This window comes from Lingula anatina, unplaced genomic scaffold, assembly GCF_051362555.1.
Source record: "Lingula anatina isolate TDL-2025a unplaced genomic scaffold, LinAna3.0 unanchor82, whole genome shotgun sequence".
Lineage (NCBI taxonomy): Eukaryota > Metazoa > Brachiopoda > Lingulata > Lingulida > Lingulidae > Lingula > Lingula anatina.
This window is the reverse complement of record NW_028257603.1, coordinates 689,919-708,004: the sequence shown is the minus strand read 5'-3', so window position 1 is coordinate 708,004 and position 18,086 is coordinate 689,919. Positions and strand designations below refer to the sequence as shown.

The following is an 18,086-nucleotide window of genomic DNA, read 5'->3' as shown; positions in this document are numbered from 1 at the left end:
AATATTTACTAAACACAACATACTTGTTTTTGTCTTTGATATATTGCTTTCCAGTGGTTAAAAAAGGCTGCCTCCCTCAGGATATTTGTCCAGAGGTAACACTTTTAAGGATAATGTTGTCCATAGGATAACGCTCTCAAGTGGTGATGAAATTGGGTCCCTGATCAATGTGTGCTACCCTAAATTTTGCGTTAGTACGTTTAACACGGAGATCAACGAATTTTGTTATTCAGTGCGATAAGAGTGTATGTTGAGGTTATGCTTTCACCTCCGTTTGTCTGTGTGTTGGGGTGAGATCGTTGGGTGAGATCGTTACTTGATCGAACGGATCCGCAAAGACCAGGCACACACTGCGAAGTCGGACAACCTTTACCTTGTTCTTTGTAATCGTGTTGTTATTTTGCGTATTTTTCATACCACGTGATGTGATCGGCCGCGAGGACAGGTGAAACAGACATGCACTTAGTAGAAGTTGGCACATAGTCAGGTCAAACGTGTTGTTTTTTTTCCACGAATACACTGGTAAGTGGATTGAGTAGCTTAAGTTTGTTGGAGATTGTTTTAACATTAAAATAGTTAAATGTATAAATAGGCCTACTTGGTACAGAAAATACCATCGTTATGCATGGGTCGCTTTATACCCTAAAGTGAAACACGAATCTGCCGACACAGGTGTAGATTTATTGAGTGGGTTGAATGTCTATGATCTAGTCTTGTCCGTATTTAACTTACTGGAACCAGGGAATATCTGTATTCCTTGTCATGTCGTTTTACACGCGTCGTTGTCAATAAAGATCACCTGCTGTGGTACGAATCTCTGTATCGAATAATACCGTGTAATATCCACGCCAACCGTATCCTTTGATCGAGATCTCTTTTAAATTAAGGGCAAGGTCTAAGAGCATTTTTATTATTGCAACTTTGCAAAGAAATTGTTTTGTCAAAGAACGACCTCGAGCTCGGGATAAAAGCTTTGTGTTATCAAGAGGCGAATGTATTACACAAATAGTCCTGTCAAATAAATGCTATTTTGCTACATACAGTACACAATACAACTTCAGCTCTATTGAGCATTTGAACCGGTTATCATGTACATGTGCAAGTGAGATGGCCTATTGCCTCCCACAAACACCTTCCCCACATGCCCTGTTCCTCCCTCTCCTCAAATGTCAGATTTCACTTATGTACTCGTTACTCGTCTTTTCTTTGAATATTTTTATTTATCACTATTATTATTATTATTTTTAAAATCTAATTTCATGACTTGATATTTCTAAGGTGAGCGTATACTGCTTCGGCAACTTGCCACCTTTATTTATACTGAAACTAATATTTAACCTTTAATGTGAATAAAAATGTTTAAAAAGGTAAATATATATTTAATCAGTAAGGGGAAAATACAGCAGTCAATACACACACCGTTAAAAGCGTACCCTGTATGTTTTTATCATACTTGGTCACTTTAAGGTCCTTCAATAAAGTATGGGGTCTATTACAATAACTTTTAATCTGTAATTAATTTCAGACTAAAATATTTATCTAACACCAGCGAATGTTTGAGTTCATTCGTATTAACTTGCATCTAAAGTGCCTTTACCACACGTACTGGGTATGGTATCTCAGCGGATAATACTGGCCATATAAACTTTATTCATAACAGACACATGCTCTTTTACACTTGCCAAATATTTGCCTTTCCCCTTTCCATGTTGGGTGAAGTGAAAACATGATACGTATTTTAAAATTTTTTTTCGTAAATGTGTCACCTCCTTCAGATGAATAAACCTTATACAGAGGAGTAACAAAAGCATCGCGTCATATTGATTTAAGATGAGTGACCGTTGATTCTTATATATTTTGTCGAAATTCGGTCATGCAAAGAGGGAATTTTTTTCTGTTTTACACACCGGTTCTTTGTCCTAACATAAATCATGTTATATTTCATAATTGATATCTTCATAAATCTTATTTCTCCAGTAGGGTTCAGTGGCGGGTTCTCTCCTCTCTAGATGACTCCTTTAACTTCCCTTCCAAGCTATCCAAGCTCCAGCTGGTGCCTAGTAGTCTCGTAAATCATGTGACCAGTCCATCGTTTTTAGCTCTTTCCTTCTTTAGTGCGTGTCACTCGGGCTCTTCGAACTCCATTTTAGTTAGCATGTTATTGCCGGAATGAGATATAAAAAGTTAACCCAAAGCTGAGCATTAGTTTTAAAGACAGTTTTAAATTCGCGTTTACAAGTTTTAATGTTTAATGCTGTGAATTTCGTATAATAATTCTAGTAGTTCTGATTTTAATATTAAGCAATCTGGTATAGTTTCTTAAACTATGATATAGTATTGTATTTTAAGTTTTAAGTGAATTTTAATGTATAATGGGGTGTCATTTATAAAATATACCGTTATGTACTATTATTATCCACATTCGTTTCTCCTTTTTAAATTCTCTTATGAAGCAAAAAAAGGGAATTGTTACTATTATCCTAATAAATTCATGTTTTAAATTTTTCGCGATATGAGATATAGAACACCTGGGTGATGATGTGAGATACCCTGTATATCACACATGGGTGACTAAGTGGAAAATGCTGAAAATTAAGATAATAACGATTTTTAGTGTAAGTTGCGAAGTCGGACCATCCCACACAGAAGTGAACGATTGAGTCCCGTCACACGTCGTCATTAGCTGGCTTTAGTTGTACCCCGAGACGCCTCAGCACCTGAATCGAATTTTATGAGCACACAAGTAAAGCTATGAAGTTATTCAGTACATATATTATTTGTGTGTGTGTGTGGGGGGGGGGGGGGGTAATTTTTTGTCTTTACAAATGAAAAAAGAAAAATATCAGCACCTGACTTCATAGTCAACGCACTGCCCCTACTATATGAATGAAGCTCAAATAAATAAAAATAAGCAACCACTTTTAGACGCAAACGTTTTGCAATGTCGCATATTTTCCCCGTCACGTGTTGTACTTGTAGGTGAACCAGGAAGTAATATTGCTAGTTTCAGCGTGAGAGCTAAAGTTTTGTTGTCAACAAACGTGCGTAGTGTCACATTAGTAAAAAGGCTGTTGAGACGCCTGGTAAGTACAATAATTATGTTCTTTTTACAGGTATGGAGTATTTATGCTTATACTTCTATAGATAAATAGTCTCATCTCACAATTCTGCAACTATGGTGCTCCACATTTTAAAGTTAAAATGTTGACGGGAATGAAATGTTCGTGAGTGTGGATAAAATGGTTGTGCTTATGGTTGTGTTATCATAGTGACTTAAGCGATAGAGTCATTTCTTTGTTAAAATCAGAATCAGATAGTCTTCAACCTGAAACATTACGATCTTTTGGTTACAAGTCTTGTTTTACTTATCAAAAATTTTAAAGCACATGTATATTTGCATCAAATGATAACAATGTGATATAATTGGTAATATGTGATGACAGTGAAGCTCTTTGGTTTTAAGTGCGGGGTAGGCTCTGTTTGTAGTTTTATTATTGTACCTTTCCAGTTGAATATTTTAAATTCGGGCATACTCAACCCTCTGGGATCTCGGACTATTATTTATCTATTAGACTATTATTTATCTATTAGATAAACATTTCAACTGCGAGAACTATGTGGCCTCGTTTCGATGTTCATGTTCTTCCGGTTACCAAGGCACGTGGCGTGAAAACGGTAGGTACCAAACCATAAGCCTGTGTAATTTGAATGTCCTAGGAAGGTCTATCATTACTTTTTGCATCACAAACTCTTGTGCACAATCATAATATTTGTATAAACTTTTCTTCTACCTTTGTAACTCAATATGATCATTCAAAGTATAGTAATTGTTACATATTAGATAAATAATAGTCCAAGATCCCAGAGGGTTGAGTATGCCCGAAAAGATCACAAATTTTCTTGTACCTGGCAATGACCTACATGCTTACCTTTATATGAAAATGGGAGTCTGTCGTATTGCCAGTGATGGGTGCGGTCAGAGGGTTCAAAACAAAAGCCCTCAAATCCAGCTAACAGGACTTTTTAGGGGAACCCTTAGAAACCTATCGGGGGTCTTTCAGCATGGTCACAAGTATATTAAATAGACACTGACAGACAGATTGAGTGGTTGGGTGTGGCTGGCAGACCCTGATTTATAGGGGCTGAAAATCTGGGATCCTGCACTATAACGACTTGAAAATGACTTTAAGAAGAAGTAAAAAATGTTAAATTTAAACAACTATTTTTCAATATCCTTTGGTCTATGGGGGGAGGGCAAAATTGATTAGAAAGTTTGCATTTTAGTTAAGTTTCATTGCTAATGTAGAGCGGTTGTAGATAACACATTTACCAACATGTCAGTTACAGAAAGCGCGAAGGGTCGCTTATCGTAATATTTCATGCTTTTAATTCAAAGCAACTGTAACAACGACCGCAAAAAGAATAAAGAAAAAACAATTTACATCAGCATTATGCATCCTGCAACCACGGCGCATTTACAATCAACTTTTGTATGTCACTGAAACGTTAACCAATATAGTACAGCGCTTTCATCCTTGTTTACACACTGATCCAGCTGTAATCCGCAGTAATTTGCTTTTAGCGACAAGCGTTTAGCATTAGTGTTTGGTTTGAAATGTTGAACCAAAAATCCTTTAACTACACTCCCCTCACGGCTCCAAAGTTATAACGGCAATGTTGTAATCGTGGTTCATCCTATTTTCAGAAAAATAAGAAAGAGAATATGCGTGAACCTATATTATATAATACATATGTTATTCAAACCGTTAAAATGCATTACTGTCGTAAAATGTGTCGTAGTTGCAAAATGCACATTTACATTTTCTTCGTTTGCAATATGCGTCAAACTTTGAAAGATGTGGCAATACAACATTTTATTATTCCACAGCTTTTGAAATTCGAAGAAAGTAAACATGGCAGATTCAAGAGGTATGCATCCATGGGTTAATCAGTTCTTATGAATAGGGTTCGTTTAATAAACATGTTTTAAGTATAAGCTATTAAAATGAATATGCTTTCCCTGTGTTAAATATAATCTTTGGAAATATATATATTGGTTTCTAACCTTTACTTATTTATTTGTGAGCCTGATATTCAGGCGATCTGAAATTATCACTTTGTATGGAGTTGTCAATTCCATGATGAAATCATGCTATAACTACTTTTAGGTATCAAGTTATTTACTACTCCTCAAGACCAAAGTGCCGCGTATGTAAATGCAACATATGAAACTTCGGCGGATATGGATCTCGCTCCAGAGGAGACAACAAGTGTTTACGAGAGTTTAAGGATTTCTGGTCCAACTGACAATGCCGATGATCCCAATACAAGCATTACACAGCCACCAAAGACAAAAGTCAATAGACGGTTACAAATAGCATTGGTGTTAGTGGGAATCATGTGCGCTGCATTGGTTGCTATTGTTGTATGGTCGCTAGCGTTTACCCAAAAAGAAAATAGTGACAAACTCAACCATGAATTTGAGAGTTTGGTTTCAGCAAACAATGGTTCAAATGGTAATTAAACGAAGGAAGTCAATTGATATAATATTGTATCTCTGCATAAATTTGGTGAAAAGGGGAAAAATGCCAATCAACCCAAAGTGAAAACCCAACTTTAAAAAGATGATTTATAAGCAGATATCAGTCCGAAATGTAGGCATGACGAAATCTAATGGAGTGTGGACACAGAGATGCCTATTTATTACAGTGACCATCCAGTGCCTAAGCAAACCTTTGAAGAAATGCTATAATAACGGCTGGAATAAGTACAAAGAAATGCAATTGGAAAATAGACAGATAATAAGTTAAAGATACAAATATTTTTCTTTTGCAGACATCAATGAATGCATGAACAACCCGTGTGCCAGGGGCGCCACCTGTAGAAATAATCATGGCGGTTTTGACTGCGATTGCCTTCCTGGTTTTACTGGCAAATTATGTCAGCTTGGTATGATAATACATTTAGCTAATAGTCAAAAAGATAGTGTATTGATCAATGCAAATATGAAGTTTAATTTTGAATTTTTAAAATATCTTTCATTTCTGAAACAAACAAAGTCAGTTGGTATTTATATTTTTTTTTTGTTTTTTTACGATAAAATAAATTTGGCCCTTTTACAAGTGAACATTTTATCACGTTTTATCAATATTTACTTTTTTAGAAATAAGTGAATGTTCAAGTCGTCCTTGTCAGAATGGTGGGACGTGTGTTGACATGGTGAATTCTTATCGGTGTTTGTGTTCTGTCGGGTACCTAGGGACAAACTGCCAAGGTAGGTATTCAACGTTCTCCCTGCGCTTCTTTTTTGAAATACCAAATTGAGCAAATCAATGTGTGTTTATATGTTTGTGCGTGTTTTCTGTTTGCGAGCTTATTTGCGTGTGTCTGCCTCTTTTGGAAAAGACGAGATAGCGTGTTATGTTAATTATATCAGGTATCATCAGCCGTTTAAATTACGTTACAGAGAGAGATCCGTGTCGCAGCAGCCCGTGTCAAAATGGTGCTACCTGCAGGAATCAAAATGATACGTATTCTTGCAGTTGTCCGTTTGGTTATACCGGCAGAATTTGTGAAACAAGTAAGAACAGCCGTGACTGTCACTAAATCAGTTAAAAACTTTTTAAACATTTTATATTTTTGCAGATGTCTCACATGAAAATCTGTTATTCTTCTATAACTGAGAATGATAAAGATTTAAAGAAAGTCATTTCTGTGGAAAATGACTTAGGTCTATCCCATTTCATGGCTGTTTGATGAGGAGGTAAGTCTGAAGAGATGTAATTGGGTGTGTATTTATTCCAGTGTCCAACCACTGCCTAAGTAAACCTTGCAGAAATGGTGCCCATTGTGAGAACACTCTAGAGTCGTTCCGATGTTCTTGTTCTTCCGGTTTCCAAGGCACATTGTGTGAAAACGGTAGATAGTCAACTATGAGTCTTTGTAATATGAATATCCTGGTAGACGAATGAAAGGTTTTTCATTACTCTTTGTATAAAGCTTGTATAAAACTGCATGAATAAGCACACGAACGAAACGTAGTGCCTCGACATGAAACCAGACAACTTTTGTGTTTTTAATCTCCAAATACGAAAAAAAATCAATTAAGCTAATAAATAGGCTAACGTTAAGAACGTATTATATCGTTTGTTTTATATTAATTATTATTTAAGATCATAATAATAAACAAGTCGCATTTCGATGTACTCCATGCTATAACCTTTATATAAAAATAGCAATTTTTACGAGATTACAAATTGTATAGTATTGTTCCATTGCCTCTCTTTCAAAAATTAGAACAGGCGCTCCAAAATCGTAAAACGAAGTTAAAAATTTTATATTGGCCGAGTTCCCCCACTGTTAAGAATATCCTCGCAGCATTATCTGCAGTTAACCTTCCTAAGATTTTCATTGTATTTTACAATATAATTTACAATCCTCCAGATGAAGAATTTTATTAATCAAGAGTGGGGGAGGTGTGAAAATCCCCATTGGGGCCACATATAACACTATAAATACAATGGGAATCCCCTTAAAATGAAGGTAAAATAAATGCTTTTCTAAGGAATTCAGACGGATTTACTTTTTACAACATAAAATCAATAGAACATTTCTAATATAAACTTTCAAAAAGACACCAGAGAGCTAATGAAATAAAATCAACCAGACGGTAAACGCCGGCAGGCATTGTCAATTTCACCAACTTGTTCATTTCAAACAGCGCACTATAGCACATGCGCAGTTGTTTGAAGCCTGTGCTGCATGAATACTCTCTCGCGCTTTAAGGTGATATGATGATATTTTGATCGCATCAAACATTTTTATACTATCAAAATATGTGTATAATTTTTCTTTATCTTTGTACGCAACAGGATTATCCAGAGCATAGTAATTGCTACATATTTGCCATAATAACGGATTGAATAAGTATTAAGACAGAAAATTATCAGTTAAAGGCACATATATTTTTTGTTTCTTTGTAGATATAAATGAATGCATGAGCAAGCCATGTGTTAGGGGCGCCACCTGTATAAATAATCATGGCGGTTTTGACTGCGATTGCCCTCCTGGTTTTACCGGCAAATTGTGTCAACTTGGTATGTTACTTTAGCTTATACAAATATAGTATACTGATCAATGGAAGTAAAACATATGAAGTGAAATTCTGTAAAATTAACAAAGCCAGTACACCGTTTTCCATGTTATACTTAAGATGTTTTGGTTTTGCTTTTAAATAAAATTGCTAGCTTACATTAGTCTAATTTACATTAACGTTTTAGAAATCAGTGAATGTTCCAGTCGTCCTTGTCAGAATGGTGGGACATGTGTTGACATGGTGAATTCTTATCGATGTTTGTGTTCTGCCGGGTACTACGGGACAAACTGCCAAGGTGAAAATCAGATGATATACAGAAAAATTATGATATAGAGTATTTTTTTCTGATATAAATAAAATGAATTATATATGTATATCTATCTGTAAGACAGCGGCCTCCTTATTAAGACGATTTATGGGTAAAACTGGATCGTTATTTAAAGAGGCATAACTCGCTGAACGCATATGACCTACTGTTGTTGATAACGCTAGTGAGTTTAAACATATTTGAAATCTAGAAATTTTTGATACAAAAGGAAACCAATGTCGCAGCCAGCCCTGCCAAAATGGGGCCACGTGCAGGAGTTATGCTAACACCTATTCTTGCAGCTGTCGTACTGGATACAGCGGAAGGGATTGTGAATCAGGTTAAGGCAGTTTCATGAAGTAATTTACTGTTAACATAATTTTTCGTGTCACTGTAGGTAAGAGGAATGGACTGCTGGTGTAAATAGAATTGAATTATGAGTGAATTATAAATATTAACATGCTGTACAAAATTGATATGTAAAAACTATATTTCAGTCATATAATATTTACTAACAGTGCTATGAATAGATTTTATCTGAAAAGTTTGATCTTTGAACAGGTTTTGTTTGAACATTCCAGCTTTTCTTCAACGTAACTTGTATCGTATTGTTGGAATAAATATCAATGGAAAGTACGGTGGCAGAGTTGAAGTGAAACATAATGGAGTCTGGGGAACAGTTTGTGATGACTACTGGAATAATACTGATGCCAAAGTTTTCTGCAAGTCTTTAAATCTACCCCATTCCAACGCAGTTGCCGTACAAAGTGCCTATTTTGGACAAGGTACCGGAGACATATGGTTAGACGATGTCCTCTGCACAGGATCAGAACCCAACATTGCATCATGTAAGCACGCCGGCTGGGCAAATGAAAACTGTGGTCACCATGAAGACGCTGGCGTTCTTTGTTTTTGACGATGCATCTTAGAAGGAACTAATTAAAAGCATCACCTCATTCAGCTTACTAGTAGTCAGTTGTTTAGTGAACCTTATATAGGGGCAGGCAAAAGTACCATAAAGACACAACATTAATTTCACAGTCGTTTATTTATTTTCTTTTTGTAATTTGTTGAGATTTGCTCATGTAAAGAAAAATAACTTCACCGCAGATTTACAGACCAGTGCTTTACCCTTACATAAATTATGTCATGTCATAATTGATAAGTTGTGGGACAGCAGCGTGCCCTCAAAATGGTCACCATATCCTTCTGGACATTGACTTATGATGGTGTAGAATTACAGTAAGCTATATTGCTGTAGCAGAATACAATGGTCCAGCCTTGAAAGACACTTTTGGTTAGACAGTAAATGTTCTGATTCATCTGGTAGCGTCATTTCACATTAGAGGAGAAAAGGATAAGTGTTGTAAATACAAAGCAATAACAGAACGGCCTTGAGTTGCGATCGATGCCATTGATCTTAAACAAGGAAAATAGTGTCAGTGACCCACTGCATGAGCTTGTCAAGTAGAGAGCTGGTCAAGTGTGGCGGGTTCTCAAATCACTCCCAAGTAACTTCTGTACCTCCTCTGACCTGCTAGTCGAGTAGCCAGAACGCTAACCCTGCAATACTTTTTCCTGTAAACTTTTTTTGCTGAAATGCATTCTTTAGGTCGAGGGAAGCAAAATTAGCTTGGTTGCTATTTCAGAGACCTTGAGCATTTTTTCAATATGGCTGTCAATTTATGAGGAAAAATAGAAAAGCGACCAGAAGTCACCGGGTAAACTTTATTGACAGCTGTTTTGAACGTGTATCCTATCAGGAGAGCACAACAGTACTGGTGAATACACTTTAACCCATTACATATAGCAAAAAAACCAAAATGGCCGTCAAAACATATGGTAGAAAGTAAAAAAGCTGCAAAATAAGTTCGTTTTTTTTTGCAAATTTAGCCTAATTAAAAACATATCCGCCTTTTCTATTTATGTCCATTATGATAATTTGTTAGTAATGGTCCTAAACATTCAGAAACTGCTGATTTGACATTAATCAGATGGTGGCAGACAGTGACATCTCCTGTGAGTCCATTTGCCACTCCGACAAGCCCTATAGCCAAAGCTTGCTATGTTATATCTTGCAAGCTTTTTAAAAAGAAATTATTTCATCTGGGTTACAAAATTTAGAGAAGCTTATAAGCTTGACTTTATTTGCCAGTTGATACATACAGTAGTAATAAAAATTAAGTTTCCGTTGTACGACGTTTTAAAAACGTCAGAAAGGTTTTAATCCCTATTCTATGAATAGAAGGGGGCGGACAAACAATGGAGAGCCGTCTAATCCCTTCAAAATTCGAACGCCAAAACACAATAGTTTAGACGTAATAACGCACAATACCTTAGGCGAGTGAACCCCGTGACGCCTGTTTCTGTGGTCCAGCGCGAGCGCGACAATCCGCTGTGACTAGGTGTAATTAACAGCAGGATACATCAGTCAGTAAGTGCCCATTGTTTGTTGCGGCGATAGGATTATACTCCCGTGGCCACCTATCCTTTTGTTCACTAGCTTGGCACACGCAGCTGATCATGTTTTAAGTGTTGCAAGAAAACTGCTAGTTTAATTTAGTATCAGTTTTTTAATTCAACATGAAGTGTTCTGTGGTCAAAAATTGAATTTGATAGACATGCATCAGCATCGTACATCAGCATAATCAACAAATCACCCCGTCTCAAAAAGTTTAAAGATGCTCCGTACACAAATTTCCATCATCGCTACCTGTGTAAAAATACATTACTGTTTAGAGATAACAAAGAAAGAAACATTATTAAAATTTATTCACATTACAAGCTGGCGTGTTGCCTCAATTACTACATTAAGTTACATTTTATATAAAATAATAGAGCGAATCCGTAAAAGGATAATAATAGAAAGTCTTAATAAATAAATATATAAACAGGCCCGCAGCCAGGGGGAGTTCGGGAGGTTCGAAAAAAAAAACCCTTTTGCTTAAAAAAGGCCCACTCTGGGTAAAATTTGACATAAATACATGGGGATTTTTCGGTAAAAGGTCCACTTTTTCAGAAAAAGACACTCCCTCTTTAAAATTGCTGGTTACGGGCTTGATAAATAAATAAATAAAAATATTATTTAAAGAATAAAGTAAATAATTAGGTTACATTAAGAATCAAATAAAAAATAGATAAAAATTAGATGATTTAAATCATTAAATTAAATTAATAAATAATAAATAAATTATGATTTAATAATTGAATGAAGAAATCGCTGTGAAGAAATAATCATTGTCGCAGCTAACGCGGTGAGTGTCAACCCACATAACTTATAACTCCTTGATTCAACGTACTTTCATAAACATGTAGTGTGACCACACTGTCAGCCACCCCCCTTGTTGCACGTTGCAAGCGATTTGTCTCATGACTATGACAAGGCGTTCTTTTTTCTTGTTTTTGTTTAAAAACGGACCACTTTGTCAAGGCTAATTGCTTAGCTCCTTGCGCGTCATATGTACTTAGCTCTTTGCGCGACCTATGTAAACGCTAAGATATGAATGTTAGACCGGGTAGTTGATTGTTTTGCCCGGGCGCCGCACTTATGCTTTTTTACTAGAGCGATCTAGAACAAGTCGCTAGTTTGCCCTGTTTGTAACTAAAGCAAAATATGTTCGTCATGCCGTTTCTGCACGACAGCCGGAGACACAGTAATTGTATAAGGCATGGTTTAAGCTTGTTCGAGAGATGATAACAGTCGCGTTTAACAAAGGATAGTAAGACCCCCTCCTCTTTAACTGATGTCTTACACTGTTAATATTGACCGCACTTTCATATATTATGTAATACACTGTCAGACTTTCCCCTGTTGCACGTTGGCGTTGGATTGTACTTGTGCCTCTGTCAAAGCACCTCATTTAGTTTAAATATTTTTACCGCATAAACCTTTGTGGTTAAGAGTTATTAGTTTAGTAGTAGAAATAGGATGCTTGGACAAAAAGCTTCTAGTCAACTCGCTAAGACCTAGGGTGTGATGCTGCTATCATCCGAGGAAACACCTACACTGAATCCTCTACCTGAAGTCCCCCTAGCTGAAACAAAAAATTCCCCTTGAACCGGTCCATTTTTAAAGCGTCGAATCATTTTTGATATCATTGAAGCCTCCTTTACACTGGACGGCGTCCTTTCTGCGTCCAGCAGTACGACTCCATTTGAAAGTTAAAAAATTATAATACTTTACGTGCCGACAACTGGCCGGTCGATAAGGATTCATTCTGATACAAAATCAATGCCCGTGCCTCCTTATTAAGACCACAGCGATTCCAAATTTCATGGTCGCAGAAAGGACGCCGCCCAGTGTAAAGGGGGTATGAGCGTTAAAGCGTAGGTTTATTCATCATGATCTATTTTGTAAACAATACTTGCCTAGATTTTACTTGGATTGATCATAGTCACTGTTTGGCTACTCGCCTATAATGCGTGCTGAATGACAGACAACTTATAAATATTATCTGTGTTACTGTGTTTATGACCATGTTAAGTTAAAATAGAACGGTATCGGTGATTTAATCCATCCAACATATTTATATTTCTTCTTTTAAGTCCAGTGTTAGGTTAACATCAAGTCAAAGCAAGCCTTGCAGATTGATTTTGTTTAAATTTTCGTAAATTAAGTAAAGCTAAGTAAAGCCTGTTTCTACATGTAGTTCATCCACACTATAAAACTGCATGAAGGATAACAAGTCTCTGAAGCCAATTAACTTTCACAATGCCCTGTGTTTTAGAGTCCCATGTTATACTGTACAATAAAATGAGTATGGCCTGAGAGAAATATAAATATGAGGCCGTGTATGAAGATGTTTCAAATAATAAAAATCAAGAATTTATACATGTTAGGTACATGCACATCACTTGATAAGTCATTTCACAAAAATGGCATCTAATTTTTCAGATAAAACCCCACTTTTATCGATCTCAACGCCTTGTCTGATGTTTACATGTAGGCGTATACTCCAATATTAATTGCGAACAATATCAATAGCGACTCGAGATCGTTGCCTGTTTTTCACACTTTTACACAAACTCATGAAGGGTTAATAAAAGGATTCGCGTTGCGACATCTATCTCTTTCTTTCGAACAAGCAAATTAAGGGCTGACCAGAAGTAAGCTTTCATAACTAATTTCTCTTTGACTGTACAGGGGTATATTGTAATTACTCCACTTGGTCGCCTCCATTGTCTTGTAACATTGACAAAGAATGTGTTTTCACACGCTAGTTTACATAACTCCTTTGCCTTGTGTCTTTATCAAGGTTATAATCAGTTTGAATAGGTTGTCTTGCCTCACTTAAAAAGGGAGTTGTTCTTCACACTGGTTGTTGCCTACATTTGTGTAACTTATGCTAACCTACTTTGTACAAATATGGTTTTAATAAGTCGCCAAAACTATGACACTAGTGAACATTGTGTATCAAACATTTTGATACGATTAAATAAATGTGCAAGAAGGATTACGGAATGAGTTACTATTTACCTCCCCCCACGCGCCCTTCAAAAAATGCTCTTTTGATTTCGAAATGAATTTGTTTTTAACGCAAAGAAGTCCAATACCCCTTTCACGACTCAGTCATTGTACAGCATGTTATATTACTCTTTACCCTTTTTATTTGACACTGTCTCTGTTTCTCTCCCCTTTTACTTTCTCTTGTTAGAAGGAGGGCAAATAATTAAGCATTCAAAATATGCATCACCAATCTTCAGAAAAGAATGAGTGAATGAACCATTGGGCTGGCCCACAACGTCCGACACAGCAGAATAAATTAAATAACAGCTTTCACAGATTTAACTGCAGTTAGCTGTACAGCGTCACTATATACATAATCCGCTGCACGCGCGAAGCTGTTGAACAAAAGGGTAGTTCTCTAGGGAAGACCTTTTGTTTACATAAGTACTCTAAGGGGGCGTGACTAACCAGGCGACAAGAGGATTAGGCTAGTCACTATATTCCGTCAAATTCGTTTAGCGACCCTATCATTATCACACTCCCTCTATTGTATTTTCTGACGTTATAATTGTATCTAATTTTCTTATGGTAGATGGAAAAAATGCACACATATATAATCTTATGACTGTACGAAATATTGATAATTTTTCAAAATTCAAGATGGCTATATTTTCCTGATATGAATCCGATTGAACACTTGTGGTATAACATTTATCTTGGTTGTCCGTTGTCCAAGGCAGCAGCTGATCCAGGCACTATGACAAAGCTGGAATAGGATTCCGCATGACACCATCCCATCCACATTTATTGCCCGAGCATGCGCCAACAGATCGCTGCCTGCATCAAAGCAAGTGGAGATCATACCGGCTATTGACCGTTGTGACATTGTGTTGGGCTGATGCCATTTTTGTTTTGAAACTATTCATGAAACTTAAGATTTTTGGTTCCGTATACCAATGTCCTGAACATATGAAAATAATCCAGTTTAGAGCTTCAAAATAACAATTATTTTGAAAAATATGGCCTCAAAGATTTTAATGGCTGTCAGTTTATAACCAAATGATTTGTAAGATGTTTTGTTTATTGACTCTTTAAAATTTAAAGTGAAAAATGTGCAGTAATAAGAAAAACTAGAAATACTGTTATATACTGATGAAATATTCTTACTCTTGCCAATCTCAATAAAAAGAATTACCAGTTTAAAATGTAATTTAACTGATTTTTTTTTTACCTTTTTGGGCATGTTTTAGAGGTAATTTGAAATGCGGAATACCATGCACTTTTAACCCGACTCTTTGCTATGTTACATAATTATTTATTTATAATATAATGATTTTATTATATATTTTTATATCATTGACGGCCATCTTGAATTTTGAAAATTGATCAATGTTCCGTATGTAGCCACTGCCAAAAAAAGCCCAAATTAAATTGGCTTTTATACCCCCAAGGTTTTAAATTATTTTTAAAATTTCAGGGAATAACATTCTAAGTATTTGACTATGGGACCCGGGGAAGTAGCAAACAGATTCTTGGGGGGGGGGGGGGTATTGAACTGTCAGATAAGCTAATTCCAAGAGTTTAGGGTCATGACTAACAAAATATTATAATTAACATAAATATAAAAAGGGGATATGGTTTTAATAAAACTAAATATGCAAAAAACAAACTGATTCTACAGCTTTTATCATTTTCAGCCTTATGTTTTGACGGCCATTTTGGTTTTTTGCTAAGTGGTACGCGATTAAGCGTATTCACTAGTACTGTTGTGCTCTCCTGATAGGATACACGTTCAAAAAAGCTGTCAATAAAGTTTACCCGGCAACTTCTGGTCGTTTTTCTATTTTTCCTCATAAATTGACGGCCATATTGAGAAATGCTCAAGGTCTCGGAAATAGCAACCAAGCTAATTTTGCTTCTCTCGGCCTGAATAATGCATTTCAGCAAAAAAAGTTTACAAGAAAGAACATTGCAGGGTTCGACTATTGGGCCTATGGGAGTGGCGACTCGACTATGCCACGTGACTAGCCCGTTGTTTTTTTTAATTCTCCCTTTTAAACGCGTCTCACCGGGGCTCGTCTAAGTCCATTTTCGTAAGTCTGTAATTGCCTGTATACAATCGAAACTTGATGACTCATTATTAGTTTCTTTGGGAAGCTATTCTATTGATACAAATTCAAGAATATGTAGAATGTGAATAACACCATCTTGTTTATTAAAATGTATTTTCAGTAACTATCTTTCAAGATTTTGTACATATAAGTTTAGGGTTGAAAAATTGTTGAAAATTTTAGAAAATTCAATTTAACTTCATCTGTATATAATCTACAATATTGATTGTTTTTCTCGATTTCAATAAATTCGTTTTAAATACTTAAAGGGATAATAACTCTTCGTTTTGGCCAAAATATGAATTTTCCTGGAGTAAACAACAATTTTCCCATACTTACCAATGGTTAATGAATCCATTTTTACATTTAAAGTAAGTCCCTGTTTTTTTTCTAAAAAGTTTGGTTTTTTGTTAAAATCTCTTAAGAGATTTTAACAGAGTATAGCCATCAATGGAGGTCACGTGGTCTAAAGACAAGCTCAAATATCAGAATAATAGCTATTACTGCCGTTTTTGTGGTAAAACAGAATATATTATATTTCTATAAGTTACTCACAATGTTTTTATTGTGAAATATAGATATCATACAAAGAGTTATTATCCCTTTAACTGATGTTGATGTTGGTTTTACTATGTTAGACTGAAGTATCGCATTTCAAAATTGTTTTCTAGGGTTCTTGACTCATCAACCAATAAAGGTGGCAAGCCTGTATCGGTAAGCTGACGTAACACCGGTGAGACCATGAAATAGCAATAAGGGGATAGTTTAGGTACACGGTATTTTTATGTCATTCTGGAATTGCTTGTTTAAAAAATACCAATTCACTCGTCACCCTTTCTTTGATCTGTTTCACTAGTTGTGTTAATCTGGTATCATCTTGGGCCAAGTGTCTTCAACACTGCATAGCACTATCCTCTGGATAGCAAAACAATTAGATGAAATTATTATCCTCTGGACAAAGTAATGTCTACTTACCTGTAACTGTTTAGTAAATTAATGTTTACTAAACACTACATAGCACACGAACGAAACAGGGTGCCTCGATATGAAACCAGACAACTTTTGTGCTTTTAATCTCCAAATATTAAAAAATCAATTAAGTTAATAAATAGGCCGGGAACAAGAACTTATTATATAGTATATTTTATATTAACTATTATTGAAGATCATAATAATAAACGAGTCGCTATCAATGTACTCCATGCTATAGTCTTTATTTAAAAATAGCAATTTTTACGAGATTTCATATTGCATCGTATTGTTTGGTTCCATTGCCTCGCTTTCAAAAATTAGAACAGGCGCTCCAAAACCGGGAGACGAAGTAAAAAAAAATTATATTGGCCAAGTTCGCCCTTGCACAAGAATGTCCTTGCAGCATTATCTGCGATTAACCTTCCTACGATTTAGAATGTATTTTGCAATATCATTTTCAATCTGGTCCATGAAGAATTTTATTAATCAAGAGTGGGGGAGTGGTGAAAAATCCCCATTGGGGCCAAATATAACACTGTAAATACAATGGAAATCCCCTTAAAATGAAGGTAAAATAAATGTTATCCTAAGGAATTCCGACGGATTAATTTTTTACAACATAAAATTAATAGAACATTTCTAATATAAATTTTCAAAAAGACACCAGAGAGCAAATGAAATAAAATCAACCAGACGGTAAACACCGGTGTCAAGCAACACAGAGTCCTACCATTCTAGGGTCCGGCGGACCCGGTGTTTTAAAACTGAGGGTCCGGCGGACTCCCTGTCTCGAAATAACGGGTCCCGGACTCTATGTTCTGAAATGTAGATTCCCCCTCGACACTCTATTTCAGTACGGAAAGTCCTAGGACCCTACGTTTTAATACTGAAAGTCCGCATTGAAGAGCAATAATGAAATCTCACACTTAAAACTTGCAATTTAAAAATGAAATTGAACATGATGTTAACTGATATGGAGGGAAGAATTATAAGAATTAAAGGTAAAAAAAACATTATTAAACTCTGTTAGAGTGTAACGCGTAGTATAAATGTGCATTGTTCGCATTTCATAAACTTTAATTTGCAGGATTATCTTTTGTATGCAATTGAGAAAGAACATCACTCAAGAAATATAAATTTATTCAGAATACATAA

The 18,086-nt window shown here is 35.8% G+C and overlaps 1 protein-coding gene across 4 annotated transcripts; it reads left to right on the top strand.

Moving 5' to 3' along the window:
- Positions 1 to 391: 391 nt before the first annotated feature.
- On the top strand, positions 392 to 18,086 carry LOC106170683 (uncharacterized). 4 transcript variants are annotated; one of them, XM_086998347.1, is made up of 12 exons: positions 392 to 522; positions 4,889 to 4,929; positions 5,169 to 5,516; positions 5,836 to 5,949; positions 6,164 to 6,274; positions 6,467 to 6,580; positions 6,805 to 6,918; positions 7,983 to 8,096; positions 8,280 to 8,390; positions 8,632 to 8,742; positions 8,984 to 9,250; positions 16,631 to 18,086. In XM_086998347.1, the coding sequence occupies exons 2-12, from the start codon at positions 4,914 to 4,916 to the stop codon at positions 16,675 to 16,677; spliced, it is 1,467 nt and encodes a 488-aa protein (XP_086854473.1). In that variant the 5' UTR covers positions 392 to 522; positions 4,889 to 4,913; the 3' UTR covers positions 16,678 to 18,086. The 4 variants fall into 4 exon arrangements, with proteins under 4 accessions (XP_086854473.1, XP_086854470.1, XP_086854472.1 ...); XM_086998346.1 differs by lacking the exons at positions 392 to 522; positions 16,631 to 18,086 and adding exons at positions 2,913 to 3,083; positions 3,592 to 3,675 and having other exon boundaries at positions 8,984 to 10,562; XM_086998344.1 differs by lacking the exon at positions 16,631 to 18,086 and having other exon boundaries at positions 393 to 522; positions 8,984 to 10,562.

What these genes read in the sequence shown, in the direction of transcription:
- LOC106170683 (XM_086998344.1), top strand. An exon ending in CGGCAGAATTTGTGAAACAA is followed by an intron (nt 6,581 to 6,804) that starts GTAAGAACAGCC and finishes TATTTATTCCAG; the next exon opens with TGTCCAACCACTGCCTAAGT. An exon ending in CGGCAAATTGTGTCAACTTG is followed by an intron (nt 8,097 to 8,279) that starts GTATGTTACTTT and finishes TTAACGTTTTAG; the next exon opens with AAATCAGTGAATGTTCCAGT.